The sequence below is a fragment of the Protopterus annectens genome, chromosome 4.part0 (assembly GCF_019279795.1).
Source record: "Protopterus annectens isolate FY-2018-M chromosome 4.part0, PAN1.0, whole genome shotgun sequence".
Taxonomy (NCBI): Eukaryota; Metazoa; Chordata; order Ceratodontiformes; family Protopteridae; genus Protopterus; species Protopterus annectens.
The window spans coordinates 7102723-7118702 of record NC_056733.1 but is presented as its reverse complement, the minus strand read 5'-3'; the positions used below and the strand labels follow the sequence as shown (position 1 = coordinate 7118702).

The following is a 15980-nucleotide window of genomic DNA, read 5'->3' as shown; positions in this document are numbered from 1 at the left end:
AAAGCAAAGAAATTTTCTTTGTTGGCCTTTGCCTTTTGTTGAGGAGTGACAGTAAGTCTGTGTTTTGAAAGGGAAAAAAGCCTGAATTTAAAGAAAAGCCTTGAAATTTATTATATCAACACCAATTGTGCCATTTTGTTTGAATGCCACCTTTTGTTTGAAAAGGCGAGAACTTTCCTTCCAGCTGGAGGAGCTGCCAGAAAAAGGTGCTTGCAGAAAAAAGGATAACCCCGGCCCTCCCTAGAAGATTAAAGGCTGACAGAAGAGGCTCCAGGAGAACTCAGAAGAAAGAACTCGAAGTCTCCCTGCTGAAACCCTGAGAGACGTGCCCTCCTACCCCCTACCTGCCCTAGGACGAGACCATCCTCCTTGAGAGCAATGAAGCAAGAAGGGTAAGAGGCATCTCCTGCAAAAAATTCCTGCACTACTTAGGGGCCACTTCTTTGTCTCCAGACTTTTCAAAACTAACTCCACAGGTCTTCAAAAGAACTTCCAGATTGAAGGGGGCATCCACTAAAAGAACTTTAATTTGAAGGGGGCATCCATTTGATCAGCAAGCCAGGCATGTCCTCAAATTTTGATCCTTAAGCCAGGCAAACCTAAGAAATAAGAAAACCAGTAGCAGGAACTGCAACTGAAGCCTGAAGAGCATCGAAGCCACACTGAAGCAATGTTTACAAGTCCCCAGTCCTCTTTGAACCCCCAAGGTCAATTGCTTACACCTCTATTCCACCTCCAAAAGACCTAACCTTAACTTTCAACTGTTCTAACATAAAAGAAAAGCACCTCTAGCTAAACGTGAGAATATGCAAGAACTTACCCTACCAGCATCCCCACCTATCCATTTACCCCAATCTTCCTTTTTACCTAAGGATTTATCCAGCCAGACTCCCTTAAGGCCATTGAATAATACACCCTCTTCTCGCCTTGAAGGCCCCTATAATAATAGTCTATAGCCTTATACAAATATTGTTGTGCCTCTGAACTACAGGGGTGCAGAACTTGACAGGGCAGGGGTAGGATTAAAGGATTAAGGTCTAAACATCTAAACATCCTGAAAAGAATCAGGGGAATATGAAAGGTCAATGTTGTGGCAAAACAAAAAACAAAACGAGCCTCTCTCAAAAAGTCTAAATCCTGACCTTCCCACTTGAAATGCTCTCTGTCATGGAAGAAAAGGAAAAAGAGGAGGAAAATCCTCTGAGGTGATGAGAGATCCTCTGAATCTGATGCCAATAGGAAAAAGAATCCTGAAAATCGAATTTCAGCTTCTCACTCAGTACTGAAGAGAATGTTCCATTCCTCTAAATCAATCTACACCCCTCTACTTCCTCTAAAGGGGCATAGAACTCCTGATCAAAGTAATCACAAATTTCAACAATCCTCTGCCATATGCTTTAGAACCTTATTCGAAACAGAGCCGCTGTGGCCCGGCTTCAAAAATTGCACCAAATACCTTAGCAGGGCCTTTTAAGAAAGAAGAAGTAGGTAGCCTAACTACCTTTGTAAGGGAGGAAGGATTAAGAGAAGAAAGAGAAGGCCCCCCCGACCTAACTCCACACAGAACAACTCCTTTAAAAGTGGAGACTCCCTGTTCCCCAGGACCTCAGCCTCGACCTGGATCCATCCCACCAAGTAACCCGTGGCCTGGCCCCGGGCAGTGATCCGCTACTCATTGTTGTTTCATCCTTTGCTTTTTCCGATTTATTTTGCATAGCGGCGCCGGAGGATCCGGCTGGGCCGGCGGTGCAGTTACACCGCTAATGCAAACAATTACAAGCTAGCTTTATTAAATCTGCTAATGGTAATTAAATCTTACGAAAGTGTATTACCCACTAGGCCGTAGCGCAGCCCTAAAGCCCTAAATACGAGAATGATAGTAAGTTGCGAGGTATCAAGAAATACACAAGAAATACAATTATTAACTTATTCTGACATTTGTCACTCTGAGGCAAAGAAAGACAAAAATTTTCCCAAAAAACTTAGCAGAGTGCCAGGCCTGGGTCAAAAACGAAAAAACTGAAAATTTCAGAATGCCTAACGCACTTGCTGCTTTGCAATGCTGCTTCTGCTTAGGACCACCAGCAAGAAAGACTGAGGATGCCGTCGGGTCTTTGGCATGCACTTACACTGAGCCAGCTCCGGCTTATTGACCCTGCCAGCCTAACTAACTTGGTATTCGGCCGTAATTCCGAGGAGCGGACAGACCTACACCAGGTGGTTATGACTGCAGCAATGTGAGACGAAGAACATCTAGGTACTTACCTGTCACTCTGGAAGCTGAACAAGCGATGAGACTACCTGTTCTCTTCAAATGGCAAAAAGAAGAAATGACATAATATATATCACAGACCCAACATCAGTCGGGACTCGGGATAGGAGTTACATTCACAGAGATGTTAGAAGAAAGTGATGGAAGTCAATTAGGAAGTCGGGCATCTTTGCAGCAAATTCCTTGTTCAAGGAATACTATTCCAGCAATATTCCATACTTTGAACACTAGAGGTACCAACACCATCTTTACAATTAAGACTGCAGCAAAATTATAGTACTGTACTAAACAAGTATTAGTTTTATGGTGACATTTTCAAATTAATCTTAAAATACAACTTCAGATTTTAACCTGCAGTGCAACCTACTTACCTGGTGACTTGCTACTGCTAAAGTTACTAAAAACCGAAGGCTTCTGTGCATTACTCCCTTTTTTAGAAACCTGATGAGACTGTGTGGCTTCCTTCAGTTGTGAAAGAATCTGTCGACCACTGCGCTGTGATGAAGCATTAACTTCAAACACCTAAAATTACATAAGGAAATTGGAATGAGGCCATACTGTTACATCATTAATCCTTTACCATATATGTAACTAATACAAACGTGTGCTCCGTGCAAAACTGTTATGGGTAAAATGGCAAACGTTTTGTCAATTATCAAAATTACAGAAATTTAGTAAAACTAATAACATCAGTTTTCTATTTAAAGAAAATGTTTGTGCAAAGTTTCTCCACAATGATCAGACTTACAAGAATTTCTAAAATTCAGCTAAGCAATACTATTTAGACAATCTGTAAACATTAGATCTCTTTAAAGAAGATTTTACAACATTATTTCTCTGCACATGCACACACAAATGCATCCTTATGAGTAATTAAACTTATAAAGCATGAAAATAAATCTGCTGATATGTAAACAATCGGGTCTATATTATATCATCGAATGCTTAAAAAAGTGAATGCTGATTGATCGACCTAATTTAAGCGAAAGCTTACAATCTTGAACTGTCAGATCAGCGATTTTTTTCCCAGGGAAAAAAAAAATCGCTGATCCAAAACACATACACACAACACAAGCACACCAAAGAAACAGAAATCCACACACACACACCTAAAATCTGATACCTACCCTACACTAAACTATGCACACACCACTAACTACCAACTTACCTTAACCCAAACCCTAAGGTCCGTCACTATCGCACACTCACCTCACCTGCGCCCTAACCCTAACTCACTTAAATCTGCCCTAACCCTCATGTCCACTCAATCGCACACACACCTAACCCGAGCCCTAACCCTAACTCACCTAAATCACCCTAACTCTCACATCCACACAATCGCACACTTACCTGAATCCAACCGGTAACTTTCCACCATAACACTGAAAATACCGAAGCAACAGAAACGGACAACCGAATTCTTTCCCTAGGAAAAAAATTTGAGTTTCTGCTGCTTCGATATTTTGCAGTTTTGCGAAAATAAGTTTAATCAATCAGTGTTCGAGGATATAATAATAGACCCAAACAATCACTATGACAAGAGCTGTAAAGTGGATTAACAAATACCCTTGCACAAAAGCTGGCTACATCACAGAAATGTAGGCGGTAATGTTACAGAGACAAATGTTACCATAAATCATAATTTTTTTTCTCAAACTAATTTCTAATTCACTTTTTGTTGTCCTAGGGGGTCAGAAAAAAGGAGATAAATTAATTTGCTGGACTTTCAAAGTCAGCTACATTTTACCTGTGCAACGTCTACAACTAGATAAAAAAAGTTATATGAGCCTTTGCAAAGTTGATTAAGCAGGTAAAATTGCTTTATGCAGTTTAAAGAGCAGTTTTAATAAATTTATCTACGTTTTCTAGAAGAAGAAAAAAAAACAGCTGAGCAAGGTTGCAGATTCATTCCTTTTTAACATCTCCACTGACCAAGTAGTAAAGAAAACATGCAACTATAACATTGGTAAAATGCAATAACTCTTTATATATTGTCTTCTTTTTATGCAGATTTATGAATACAGAAATGCAAATTATTAGTTATGTACTTACTATAAATCGGTATGTGTTGTTGTCTTCACATTCTACTTCACTGATGGGTTATGGCTCCGATCCTCGGATTCAACTCGGCCACTTTCCACAGACTTCAGCTTCCAAGCTCAAGTTCCTCCCTTGCCCATAATCCTCTACCCCCTAGTTCAACCTCCTCAGATCAAGTCTGCTGCCCCTATAAACAGGATAGAGAAGAATAAAGGAACCAAGAGCTCAACCTGGAACATAGGTTCCAACAAAGGCTGTTCCAGATCCTCTAGAACCAAAGCATTTTGAAGGGGGATGGTTGGTCGGGAAGGTGAAGCAAAATGAGAAGAGGACAACACAGACACCAAGTTATGGTAAGTACATAACTAATAAATCTGATGTTGTCGTCCTTATTCTACTTCACTGATGGGTCAGAGTCCCCAGCTACATGATTTCCTGGGTAGCCTCAAGGAAGGATATGCCACAGCATCGAGGAACCAAAGGATGTTCTGTTCCTGGACACCATATCTAACTTATAATGGGTCACGAAGGTATGAGACTTAGACCAGATGGCTACAGCACAAATGTCATTAATAGGAATTCTAGATGAAAAAGCTGATGACGCAGCAATGGATCTTGCTGAATGGGCTTTTGGAGGATCAGGCAACTTCAAACCATTCTTCTCATTAATAAAGGAACTAGTAAATCCACTTTGCTCTTGTCACTTTTGATACTGCCTGACCTTTACAATTATGTGAAAAATAGACAAACAACTGCTCTGATTTTCTGAACTGTTCCGTCCTATGGAAGTAGAAACGTAGCTGCCTATGAACATCTAAGGAATGTAGCAGGTATTCTCCTTTTTTGGAATAGTTAGGCAAGAACACTGGCAACTGAATGCATTGGTTTATATTAGCTGTAGTGACTATCTTTGGCATGAATGAAGGATTAGTATGGAGGAAAACCCTATCTTTGTGAAAGATGATGTTGGAAGGTTTGGATGAAAGAGCTTGCAATTTGGAGACCCTTTTAGTAATGGCAACAAGTATAGTGGAGTTCCAGGATAAATATTTCAAGTCACAGTCATTAGCTGGTTTGAAGAGGCGTTAGGGTCAAGGCTTGTAGAACGACAGTCAAATCCCATAGAGGAGTTGAGTCTTTGATTGGAGGTCTAAGAAGAAAAATATCTTTCATAACGACTTTACATAACCTGGCTGAGGCAACAGATCCTAAAGGTAATCTGGAATGGAAGTTGGATACGGCTGAATATTGGAGCTTAATGGTCGCAAAACTAGAACCTTGCTTATATATAATTCCAGAAAGGATAGAATCGAAAAAATAGGAGCCGAAAAAGGGTCAGCATGACTACTGGCAGTTCAAACAGAAAATCGTATCCACTTACTCTTATATGTCTTTTAATAGAGGCTTTCTGACAGGCTAAAATGATAGCTTTGGCCTTTCAGAAAGGCCAAAATGATAGCTTTGGCCTTTCAGAAAGGCCAAAATGATAGCTTTGACTGGAGAAGATAACCTAGGCCCTCTAGAAATCATGGAAACTGGAGAAACCATGCAGTTAACTTGAGTGTGGGGAAATTGGGGTGGACTCCTAGTGTTGGGTGAGAAAGGAGGTCCAGTTTGGGTTCCAGTATCCATGGAGAATGTTTGAGGTGAGACCAGAGGAAGGGGAACCACACCTAATGAAGCCAAAAAGGGGGCAATGAGGATCACCGTGCTCTTCAACAGTTTGGCTTTCTGGAGAAATTTCGGGAACAGAGGAAGAGGAGGGCAAGCATAAAGGAGGCCAATCATGGATGAAATCATCCCTTGGGGACCTCCCTGAAGGAAGGATCACAGCAAAGTAAATGCTACATTTGTTGGTGTAAGGGGATGCAAAGAGGTTGGAGCAGGCATGTCCCCAACTGTCAAATATCTCATTTGTTACTGACTGACTGAGGGACCACTAGTGGGGCATCAGTATAGATCTGCTGAGCCCGTCCACTAACATGTTGGATTTCCCCAGCACGTGTGTTGCAAGCAGAAAGCAGATTGAAGAGATTGCCCATTCCTAAACCCTCATGGCCTCTCTGCAGAGAGGGTATGAACGGGTTTCTCCTTGCTTGTTGATGTACTAGACTACTGACATGTCTGTGCAAACAGCAATTGTCCCTACAGGGAGAGCCTCCTGAAAGGCTTGCAACAATAAGAGTACAGTTCTCATCCCTGAACATTGATATGCAAACTGGTCTGTATCAGAGTCCATGTGCCTTAGACCATCTTCCCCTGGAACTGGAAATGCCACCCTATATGAGAAGTGTTAGTGGCCGCAGTGGCTGAAGGGGAGTGAAGGATTTGCCGACTGTCAGATCTGACTGAATCCACCACTGCAGATGTTTGTCAGTCTGATAGGAACAGATAGGTACTGATGCAGAATTGACCACTGAACAGAAAAAAGTGTCCATTGAAAAATGTATACAGTCTCTGGCTAGAGGATCCAAAAGTATAGCAGCTGCCATGGACCCCCGGGCTCGTAGAATCAACCTGGAAGGAGGAGATGGAAGATTCAGAATGGCTTGAACCTGAAGTTTCAATTTGTCAATGCAATGTTGTGGCAAAGAAGCTATTTGGGTAATGGTGTTCAGTTGAACTCAAGTTTGAACTGTCAGTGGGTGTGTCTTGTCCAAGTTTATGCTAATGCCTAGGAACTGGGACAACTGGTAAAGATAGTTTCTGGCCTGAGAAAGTTGACGCTGAGTGGGGGCAGTTAGGAGCCAATCGTTTAAGTATGGGAATACCAGAAACCCTTGCAGTCAGAGATGAGCTACAACCACTGCTATACATTTGGTAAACACCTGGGGGGCTGTGGCGAGACCAAAGTGCAGGTGTCTGAATTGGAAGTGACTGGTTCCCAGGTGGAAGTGCAGATAACTTCTGGAGTGACTGTCTATTTTTATGTGACAGTACGCATCCTTGAAATCCACAGAGCACTTCCAATCGTCCTTCCTTAGCAATGGGAGGATGGACTGAACTGTTACCATCCGGAACTTGACTTTCTTCACATACAAGTTGAGATTGTTTAAGTCCAAAATGGGCCTTAGGTCCCATTTTCCTTGGCACAAAAAAGAAACAGGAGTAAGTTCTGGGACCTCTTAGATAATTCTCTTTCATAGAAGTTTGATGATGTCAGTAATTACCAACTCCCTCTGGCTGGGTGGAATGACGGGGAGTTTCTTTTGAATTTTTGGTGGGGATAGAGAAAAGGGAATGTAATAGCCTCTGGATATGATGCTTTGCACACAGGAATTTGTAGTTATTTGGCCCAGGTGCTTGAATGCAGAGAAAAATCGGCCTTCAACTGCTTCCAGAATAGGACAGTTAGGCTGCACTTCAGGAGTGCTGAAAGGGCTTGTCAGGAAAAGGGTTCCCTGAAGCCCTGGTTATGCGGGTCCCCTTTGCCTCTGGGGCGGCATCTCCCATTGTAACTTCCTCTACACCTTGAGGAGTACTCTCCTCTTTAATCAGGAAAGGAAACTTGTGACTTGCAGAGCCAAGTTTTCTTAAACCCACCCTTTGATTCCTTGAATAGGCTCATTGAGGGGTGGAAAACGATCCTCATGGTAGACTAGGTCTTACCCTCTTGCTTGCTGCAGGACAAGGTGTTCTTAACGGACGGTCTTAACTGGTCCAAACAGCAAAGAAACAAAGAGGGCATTGACAAAAGATGCCTTAAAGAGCTCTGCAAAAATCACAAAGCCTCATCCAAGAATAATGACATATCGCAACTACAAGATCTCCAAGATGTCTGCGAAGGAGACATCATTCGGTGATTTGGAAGACTCCTCTCCCTCATCGTAATCTGCATCCTCCTTGAGGGACTCCATAGGGGAGTTCAAGTGCATCCTTTTGCACTTCCTCTTCTGTGGTATCTCCCTCATGGGATATTCAGGAGAGGAGACGAAGAGGAAGGGTGGAAGAAGGTGGAACAGACTGGAAATCCATCAAGACAGGCTGATTCTGGACAGAAGTGGTAGATCCAAGGCCCCGATCTAAAGTAGGCACACAGGGAGAAGCAGTAGTCAAAGGGTTGAGCACTTTGCTAAAAAGAAGGCCTTTTTTATATAATCTGAAAGGCCGAACATCCCTGAGAGCCCCCGCCAAAGCTCCAAAGGAAGACAGAAGAAACTCACCAGAACCTTGACTCCCAGAAAGAAGCAGACCCGCACTGTTGAGGGCTGAGATTCCAAGGGGGAGGGATCGAAAACACTGGGGGTGAACCTCTGCCCTCAGATCTGGCAGCGACATCCCAGAACTGGGATGTACTCTGATCCGAGGACCTTGGAGCAGAAACAGTCAAGGTGATGGTTGGCGTCAAGGAAGCAAGAGCCCTCTGATCAGACCCAGAATCCCTTGGAAGACTACTATCCTGGGGCTACAAAGCTGAAATACGGATCAGACGATGAGAAAAAGAAGTAGAAGGGACAGGCTCAGATCCACGAGGGGAAGGAGCTGGAAGTACCCCCATCTGAATTTGACCATACTGTCCACGTCATCATACAGGCTCTAAGAGGATCTGGAGGAAGCCACTGAAGTTGGATAAGAGTTTCTAGGGGTTTGCAAGATCTTCAAAAGCACTGTATGGGGGAACAGAAGTAATGGATCTCCCTGGAGACCTAGAAGAGGACTGCAGATCCGGAGATCTACAGATCCAAAGGGGTGGAAGACTGTTTTGATCCAAGGACTTAGGATTCGGACACAATGTCGAAGGCTTACTCAGAACCATTAAATCAATTGGATCTGACAGAGCAGTCACAGGCCTCTGTGCCAATGTCCTTGGATTCAAAACCGTTGGAACCTTGGCTGGAGGCTCCAAAGACACCCTGGACTCCTTGTGGCACCTTTTCTTGGCCTCGGAGCCAAGCAAATCCTTAGAAGGGGGTTCAGCCCCTGGAGAAGAAAGAGGAGCGGGGCATAAGGGCCCTCAAAATCAACTTCTTGTTCTTTCGTGAATGGCTCTCGGATTAAACCCCTCGCAGATGCTACAAGGGGAATCCAGGTGAGCAGGCCCTAAACAATAAACGCATCATGTGTGTCCAAGTATGGAATTATCCTCTCTCACTTGGCATACCTTTTAAATCCTTTGGGATTATCCATAGTACAGGAGAGAGAGAGAGAATTAACAATTCACTAGAAATTGTATACCTATATCTAATACAGAAAAGGAGAGAAAGAAGGGCCAAAGCCTGAAGAGAAAGAAGGAGATTAAGGACAGATGAAGAGAGTCCTAACGGACCTTGAAAACTAAATAGAAAAGGGAAGAAGTTTAAATATACTAAGTACACTAAATTTAACTAGAAAAGAGAGAAAATAAGAAAAAAAATACACTTAACTGCTCAAGCGCTGGTAACCACGTCTAAATGCACTGGCGGCAAACAAGATCTAAGGTGGTTGGGCAAGGGAGGAGCCCAAGCCTGGAAGCTGAAGTCTGTGGAAAGTGGTCAAGTCTGATCCGAGGATCGGATCAGTAACCCATCAGTGAAGCAGAATGAGAAGGACATCAGATAAATAGAATTTATTTAAAAAAAATAAAAAAATCACTGTCAGCAAACTCTTGCTCAAGTCAACTTCTACACTGTACAACTTCCTTAAATGTATGCACATGGACCACGTGCCAAATATACAAACATCACAATATGTGATACAAAAAAGGAAATGTTCTCAAAAGTAAAAAGCATATCTAATAGTATAGAAATGAGGCATTTTCATTAATTAGCGTGAAGAGTTACAAGTAATTTGGAGAAGAAAACATTTTATCACTTATCTCAATTTATGCATCAGTAAATGTATTTGTGGTTATTAAAAATAAACCAGGCATGTGTATTAGCAATTAAAGAAATTGCGACTGTAAGAAACATTTTTTAAACACTACTGGGCAATATGAAGGGTAAATTTATATAATTTGAAAGATTTCTTAATCATAGTACATACCATCAGGGTGGTTAATTTATACATAGATAATGAAAAAATAAACAGCTTAATTTAAGTCGTATAATAAAAACTTATAATTTGACTTTTCGTATCATGTGCAAACTATAAAAGGAAGGGTCTGGCATAATGGTTAATCTCCATCTCACAGAAACAATACGCAAGGTACAGGGTTTGATTTTGACCTCTGGTTATCGGCTAGGATTGTAATAGTATACAGACTGATAACCTAGTATCTAGCTAGCTATGAAACCTTAGACCTACCACTTTATTCCAAGCCACTTTGTAAGCCTTTCTGCAAATATAGAAAAAAAAATAAAGATGATATGAGAAGGTTAACAAGATGCATGCAAGTATATGCACAACGTTGTGTGAGCTGATGGGGCCATAAAGAAGGCATTTCAGATACATCAACCAAAGAAAATTTCTTTCTTAGGTTAATGAAAAGGCATGAAAATGTTAGGGACCAGCTTCAGAAGGCAAACCGTTGGGAAAATACTGAAAGAGAAAATTCAGTAGGGTGAATAAAACCACAGAACAACCAAAAGATCAAAGACTAGAAGGCCAAGTTATGAAATACATACATAGAGAGGTCAATTTGATGTCATGGGCAAAAACTGAAAAGATCAAGTAGCCATGGAGCACATTTGCAGCAGACAGCTCTATAGCAAAAACTAGAAACAGCAAACTTGATAATGTAGTTATGGGTGCACATTTTGCAGAAATAATATGCTGTTGCAATTCACTTAGGCATTGCAGGTTTAACTTCCAGATTTTGTATTACTGGACAAAAGGATGCAAGTTCCTTTTGGTCTTTTCTTTTAGTTTTTTTTTCTTTCTTAAACAAAGATTCCCCTGGCCCTGCAGTACTATACAGCAGAAGACCCCTTTATGTGAAGTACTAACTATATCATCTTCTGCAACACCCAACGCCAGACACAGCACTTGCATTGGAAACTCCAGAAAAAGACTGGGGGAGCAGTTCAGACAGTTGCTAGTACATTCATCAAAACCAAGATGTGAAAATGCTAAGATCGTGCTGCCCCTGACAATGAATCACTCCAGATGATCATCTTCTCTCAGTATACAGAGTATGACTACATGGCACAGGGTTTGCTTGGGTAACAACAAGTAAGCTGGTTGTCAAAGTAAATTAAAAAACAAAAAAAAAAAAATCAGTTTTATCTCCAGGGCTCTAAAAATTAAGAGGAATGCTCACAGCTCCAGCTGGATGAAGCATAGTCCCCTTTCAGAAGGTCCATTTTCCTTAAACCATGGCAAAACTAATGTAAGCACTACACCCCTGCAGGGAAGTTTCCATACTAAAACTGAGATGGATTAGGCTACAGGAACAGCAGACTCATCCTGAGACTGGAGGCAACTATATACCACTCTACTGCCCAGTAATTAATGTAAAACCTGCAATTAATTTGTGAGCAAGTGGTGATGCTACAAACACTGTACCTTGTAGTCCAGTGAAACAGCCCCATCCTCAGGCCTGCAAATGGCTCCACATAGATGGTTGTAGCTATTAAGCCCAGAAGTCTCAGCAGAATACGATCCTAGACCCTTTTCCATATCTTCACTCAGGCTACCAAATTCTTAACTTGATGGGCCACCAGTGTAAGCAGGAATCAGACATAATCCATGCAGATTAACACCTCTTTAAGATGAGTTCAGAAAAAAAATTCAAGAGTTTGTGGTCACCTCCAAGGTTTTCAACTGCAGACGTGCAAATCACAGACAGTGCTATGAAGTCCCTTGAAGGGGTCCACTAGAACCCAGTCATTCAGAGAGGATAAGTCCTCTGAAAAAGTTTCCAACCATCACAGCCAACATACCGAGAGAAGAAAAACTGGAAGGAGCTTATATTATAAGCAATCCCCGCCTAGGACAGACTGAATGAATATGGATGATTAATGGCCACTGATTATCATGGATTGATGATGAGCCAAAAAGACCAACCATATGTCAGCTAGGCACCCTGCAGAGTCGCAAACAAAAAACATCTTGGTCCAAATGATGAACCTAAGCAGCCTCTTTCAGCAGAAGAGTCTGGACCCAAACTCAATGGTTCAAGACAGACTGGATGTAGTCTTAACACAGGTCTTTCTGGGTTCAGAACACACCAGATATTTGTTGCATCAAGTGATATACTAAACAGGATTTCATCAACTCAACTTTGGAATTTTTTTACTGTAAAAGCTGGATGTCTGCAGTAATGTATTCCATTAGGTAATTTAAAACAGTGTAAGAAACTTCTCTGTGTGGAAGATTTTCAGTCCATATATTTCTAGTTAATCCATGTATATTAATCAGATCAGACAATAGTAATAGAAGTAGCGAACGTAAACACGTCAAGTCAAAACAAAACAAAACGTAATAGAAAATATATAATTGTACAGCATTACTAAGTATTCGAAAGTCAAGCAAGGCAGGCAGTCTGTTTCCAGTCAAAAATCCTTTAAGTACACAGACAAGCGATCCAAGTAAAACAAAAATAGAGTAATAATTTCCTCACAAGCTTTCTAAAAATATATATATTCTTTTTATCAGGCATGGCAGTGGTTTACTGTGCTGTAAAACAAAGTGTTATTGGTACACATGTTAAACTCGCATCCCTTTCCCCATCAGTGTTACATTCGAGCTGGTCCTGCCCTACTTAGTAGCTGTCATAATATATAACCCTTATGTACTTTAAATAAAATTATATAATGATGTGGTACCCCTTATTTAACCAAATTATTAAGTAGATTATTAAGTCTGTGATTTTATCCAAGACAATATACTACATGGTGATTTCACTTTTGACTTGAGCCTTTTACAGCAAGAGGAATTTTATAAGCTGGGCGCCAAACCGAAAGGGAAGGTGCAAACGAAATCCTACTCCGCTTCACTTTCCAGGGGACTGGAGCATTGCAAAGGTACAGAAACAAGAGACAATTCTGTAAGTCCTCTTCTAAAAAACAAAAATATTCTCAAACAGGGTGTAGGTATTAGTGAATTGAACAAAAAGTACACCCAAAGAAATGTTGAGAATGACTTTTTAAATGACTTTTTAAATGAGGATGTTGATTATTTTTCAGAGGGTATTACTAACACTCCAAACAGGGGTAGAAATGAATACTTTTTTGAACCTATTAAAGAGAAGATTTGTGTTTTAGGTAAAAAATTAATCACATTAAAATGTGCGAGAATTGACAATGCTTACTTAGGAAAATGTCTTAAATTAGGCATAGTTCCTAAGGGCATTAGATTTTTTAAATTACCTTTAGGCTTAAAATACGACGAATATGTCATTGGTGATTTTAATGAAATGTTTGATGATTTTGGTTTTTATTTCATTAAGAAACTAATTAAGTATAATGATGGGAAAATTTCTGTGTTGTTAAATGAAGTTGAAATTTTAAATGATGAAATTGTGCACAATTCTAACTTTGATGAATGGCAAGATTTGTATCATAAACAATTTACATATGCTGAGAACAAAGCCAAAAGTGTATATAGCAGAAAACTTAAGAAATTAGATAGGGATTTGGGGTCATATAGAGAACATAAGGTTTACATATGGCCACGTCCCATTGAAGGTAGAAATGCTAAAAAAGGACATGAGGTTTCAGAAAGAAATTACCTTAACAGAGTAGATAGGACAGAGGAACATTCAAATTTTCAAGGGGGGAGACATCACCCTGCACCCAAGCAATACCAGAGAAAACATTGAATATAAAAAGTTCTCCAACTAAGGATTTTTTGTGGTACAATGAATCTCAATTTTTTAATAATTCCCCTATCATTTCCACCTTGGTGAATTTGAATTGCACTATAGAGGAAGGAGGGGAAGAAATGTATAATATGGATAAACCATCTCAGAATGATGAGGTTATAAAAAGTAAAAAGGGCCCTTTAATTTCATCTTTTGCTGGTTTTAAGGTCTACAATTATACTAATTTTTTCATTTCGAAAGAATTTTTTAATTTATTCAGCAAGGGAATGAAATATATTCCGACAGTTAAATTTAATTTTGTTGATGTGGTCAAGGAGATAAAGTTATACTGTCGAAGACTTAATTTAGCCCTTCAATTTAAAGACAAAAATGATACTGATGTTGGAAGACACCAAAGTGAAAATAGACTTTGTAAAAAAAGTGCATACATCCCAAACCCTCACCCCCAAGTGGGGTTGTTTGAAAAAATGGTTTGTAGGGATATCTATAGACTACACAAGAATTTATACAATAGAAACAACTTTAATGCTTCCTTTGAAGACAATTTAACCAAAGGGGAGAGAGAATGTTTGCAAAATGTGGTGAACAATAAAAATATTAGATTAATGAAACCAGACAAGGGAGGGGGTATCATTATTTTTGACACAGAGAATTATACTAAAGCAATACATGATATTTTGTTTACTTCAGGAAATTATGAAGAAGTGTCTCTGAATCAGATTAATATTGGTTACCATCGGATTGATTTAGTAATTGAAGAATACTTGATGGATAACCGTATTACCAACGAGATTTACAACTTTTTGAGAACTGAATTTCCAAGAGTAGCCTGTATCTTTGGAATTCCAAAAATACATAAATCTATTGAGACTCCACCCTTTAGACCCATCATTGCTGGTTCTCATTCTAAGACCTACAATATGGGTGTTACGATAGATCAGTGGACCAAACATATTTACAATATGGTCCCTCATTTGGTTAAAGATTCTTGGGAATTTCTTAGTAGATTTACGCCTGATGTATGGTCTGAGCATATGACTTTTCTTACAATAGATGTACAAGACTTATTTTCTTGTATTCCTTGTACAACAGGGTTGGAATTTTTTGAAAATAGTTTGAAAAAGTATTCAGGGCTGAGTTGGGACAGAATTAGTCTAATCTTGGACATGATGGGGCTAATTCTTGACCACAACTACATCCAACATGAAGGAGAGTACTTTAGGCAGACCAGAGGGGTGGCTATGGGGGCTTCTTGTGCCCCCATTTTCGCAAACCTGGTCATGCTAGAGTGGGAAAATCAATTTCTCTTTTCTAGTGAATTTTTTAAAAATATTTCTCTTTATTCCAGATATTTGGATGATTTATTTATAATTTGGAAGGGCCCTACTGATGATATTATGAGATTTATTGATTATATTAATTCAAGCACCAATTTTCTTAGATTTACATATAAGATGGAAAAACTAGGTATCGCTTACTTAGATACATTTATTAGTGCCACACCTGATGGATTTGCTTCAAAGATATTTAGAAAATCCACCTTCTCAAACGACTACATAGAATTTGGTAGTTGTCATCCTCAACATATTTTTAGGAATGTCCTTAAGGGACAATATATTCGGGCAGTGAGGATGTCATCTTCTAAAGAGATTATGGACAAAGAAATAGATATTATTTCACAAATGTTTTTGGACAGAAAATATCCAAAAAGAATGGTGGAGAATGTGGCTAAATTTGTTAAAAATAATTGGGGTACGAGATATAAACCCCTGTTGGGACAACCATTAGGAAATAATAAGAAGACTAATTCTAACATTAGTAGAATAGTTTGCTTTATTATGTTCAATCCATATACTAACCTTGTAAAGGAAATTGTAAAAAGACATTGGGAATTGTTGAATACTTCCGACAACATTTTGGCCTGTATAGGGAACAACCCCATTTGTATTTACAAGACTGCCCTTAATTTGAAAAAACTTTTGGAGG

General features: G+C 39.9%; 1 protein-coding gene across 1 annotated transcript in view; it reads right to left on the bottom strand.

The window, feature by feature from the left end:
- ATAD5 (ATPase family AAA domain containing 5) overlaps nt 1-15980 on the bottom strand; it is a gene marked incomplete in the record, with an annotated part of 853119 nt that overhangs the window by 221161 nt on the left and 615978 nt on the right. Inside the window, 1 exon segment of the mRNA XM_044068042.1 lies at nt 2644-2794. Coding sequence (XP_043923977.1) covers nt 2644-2794 — 151 coding nt within the window.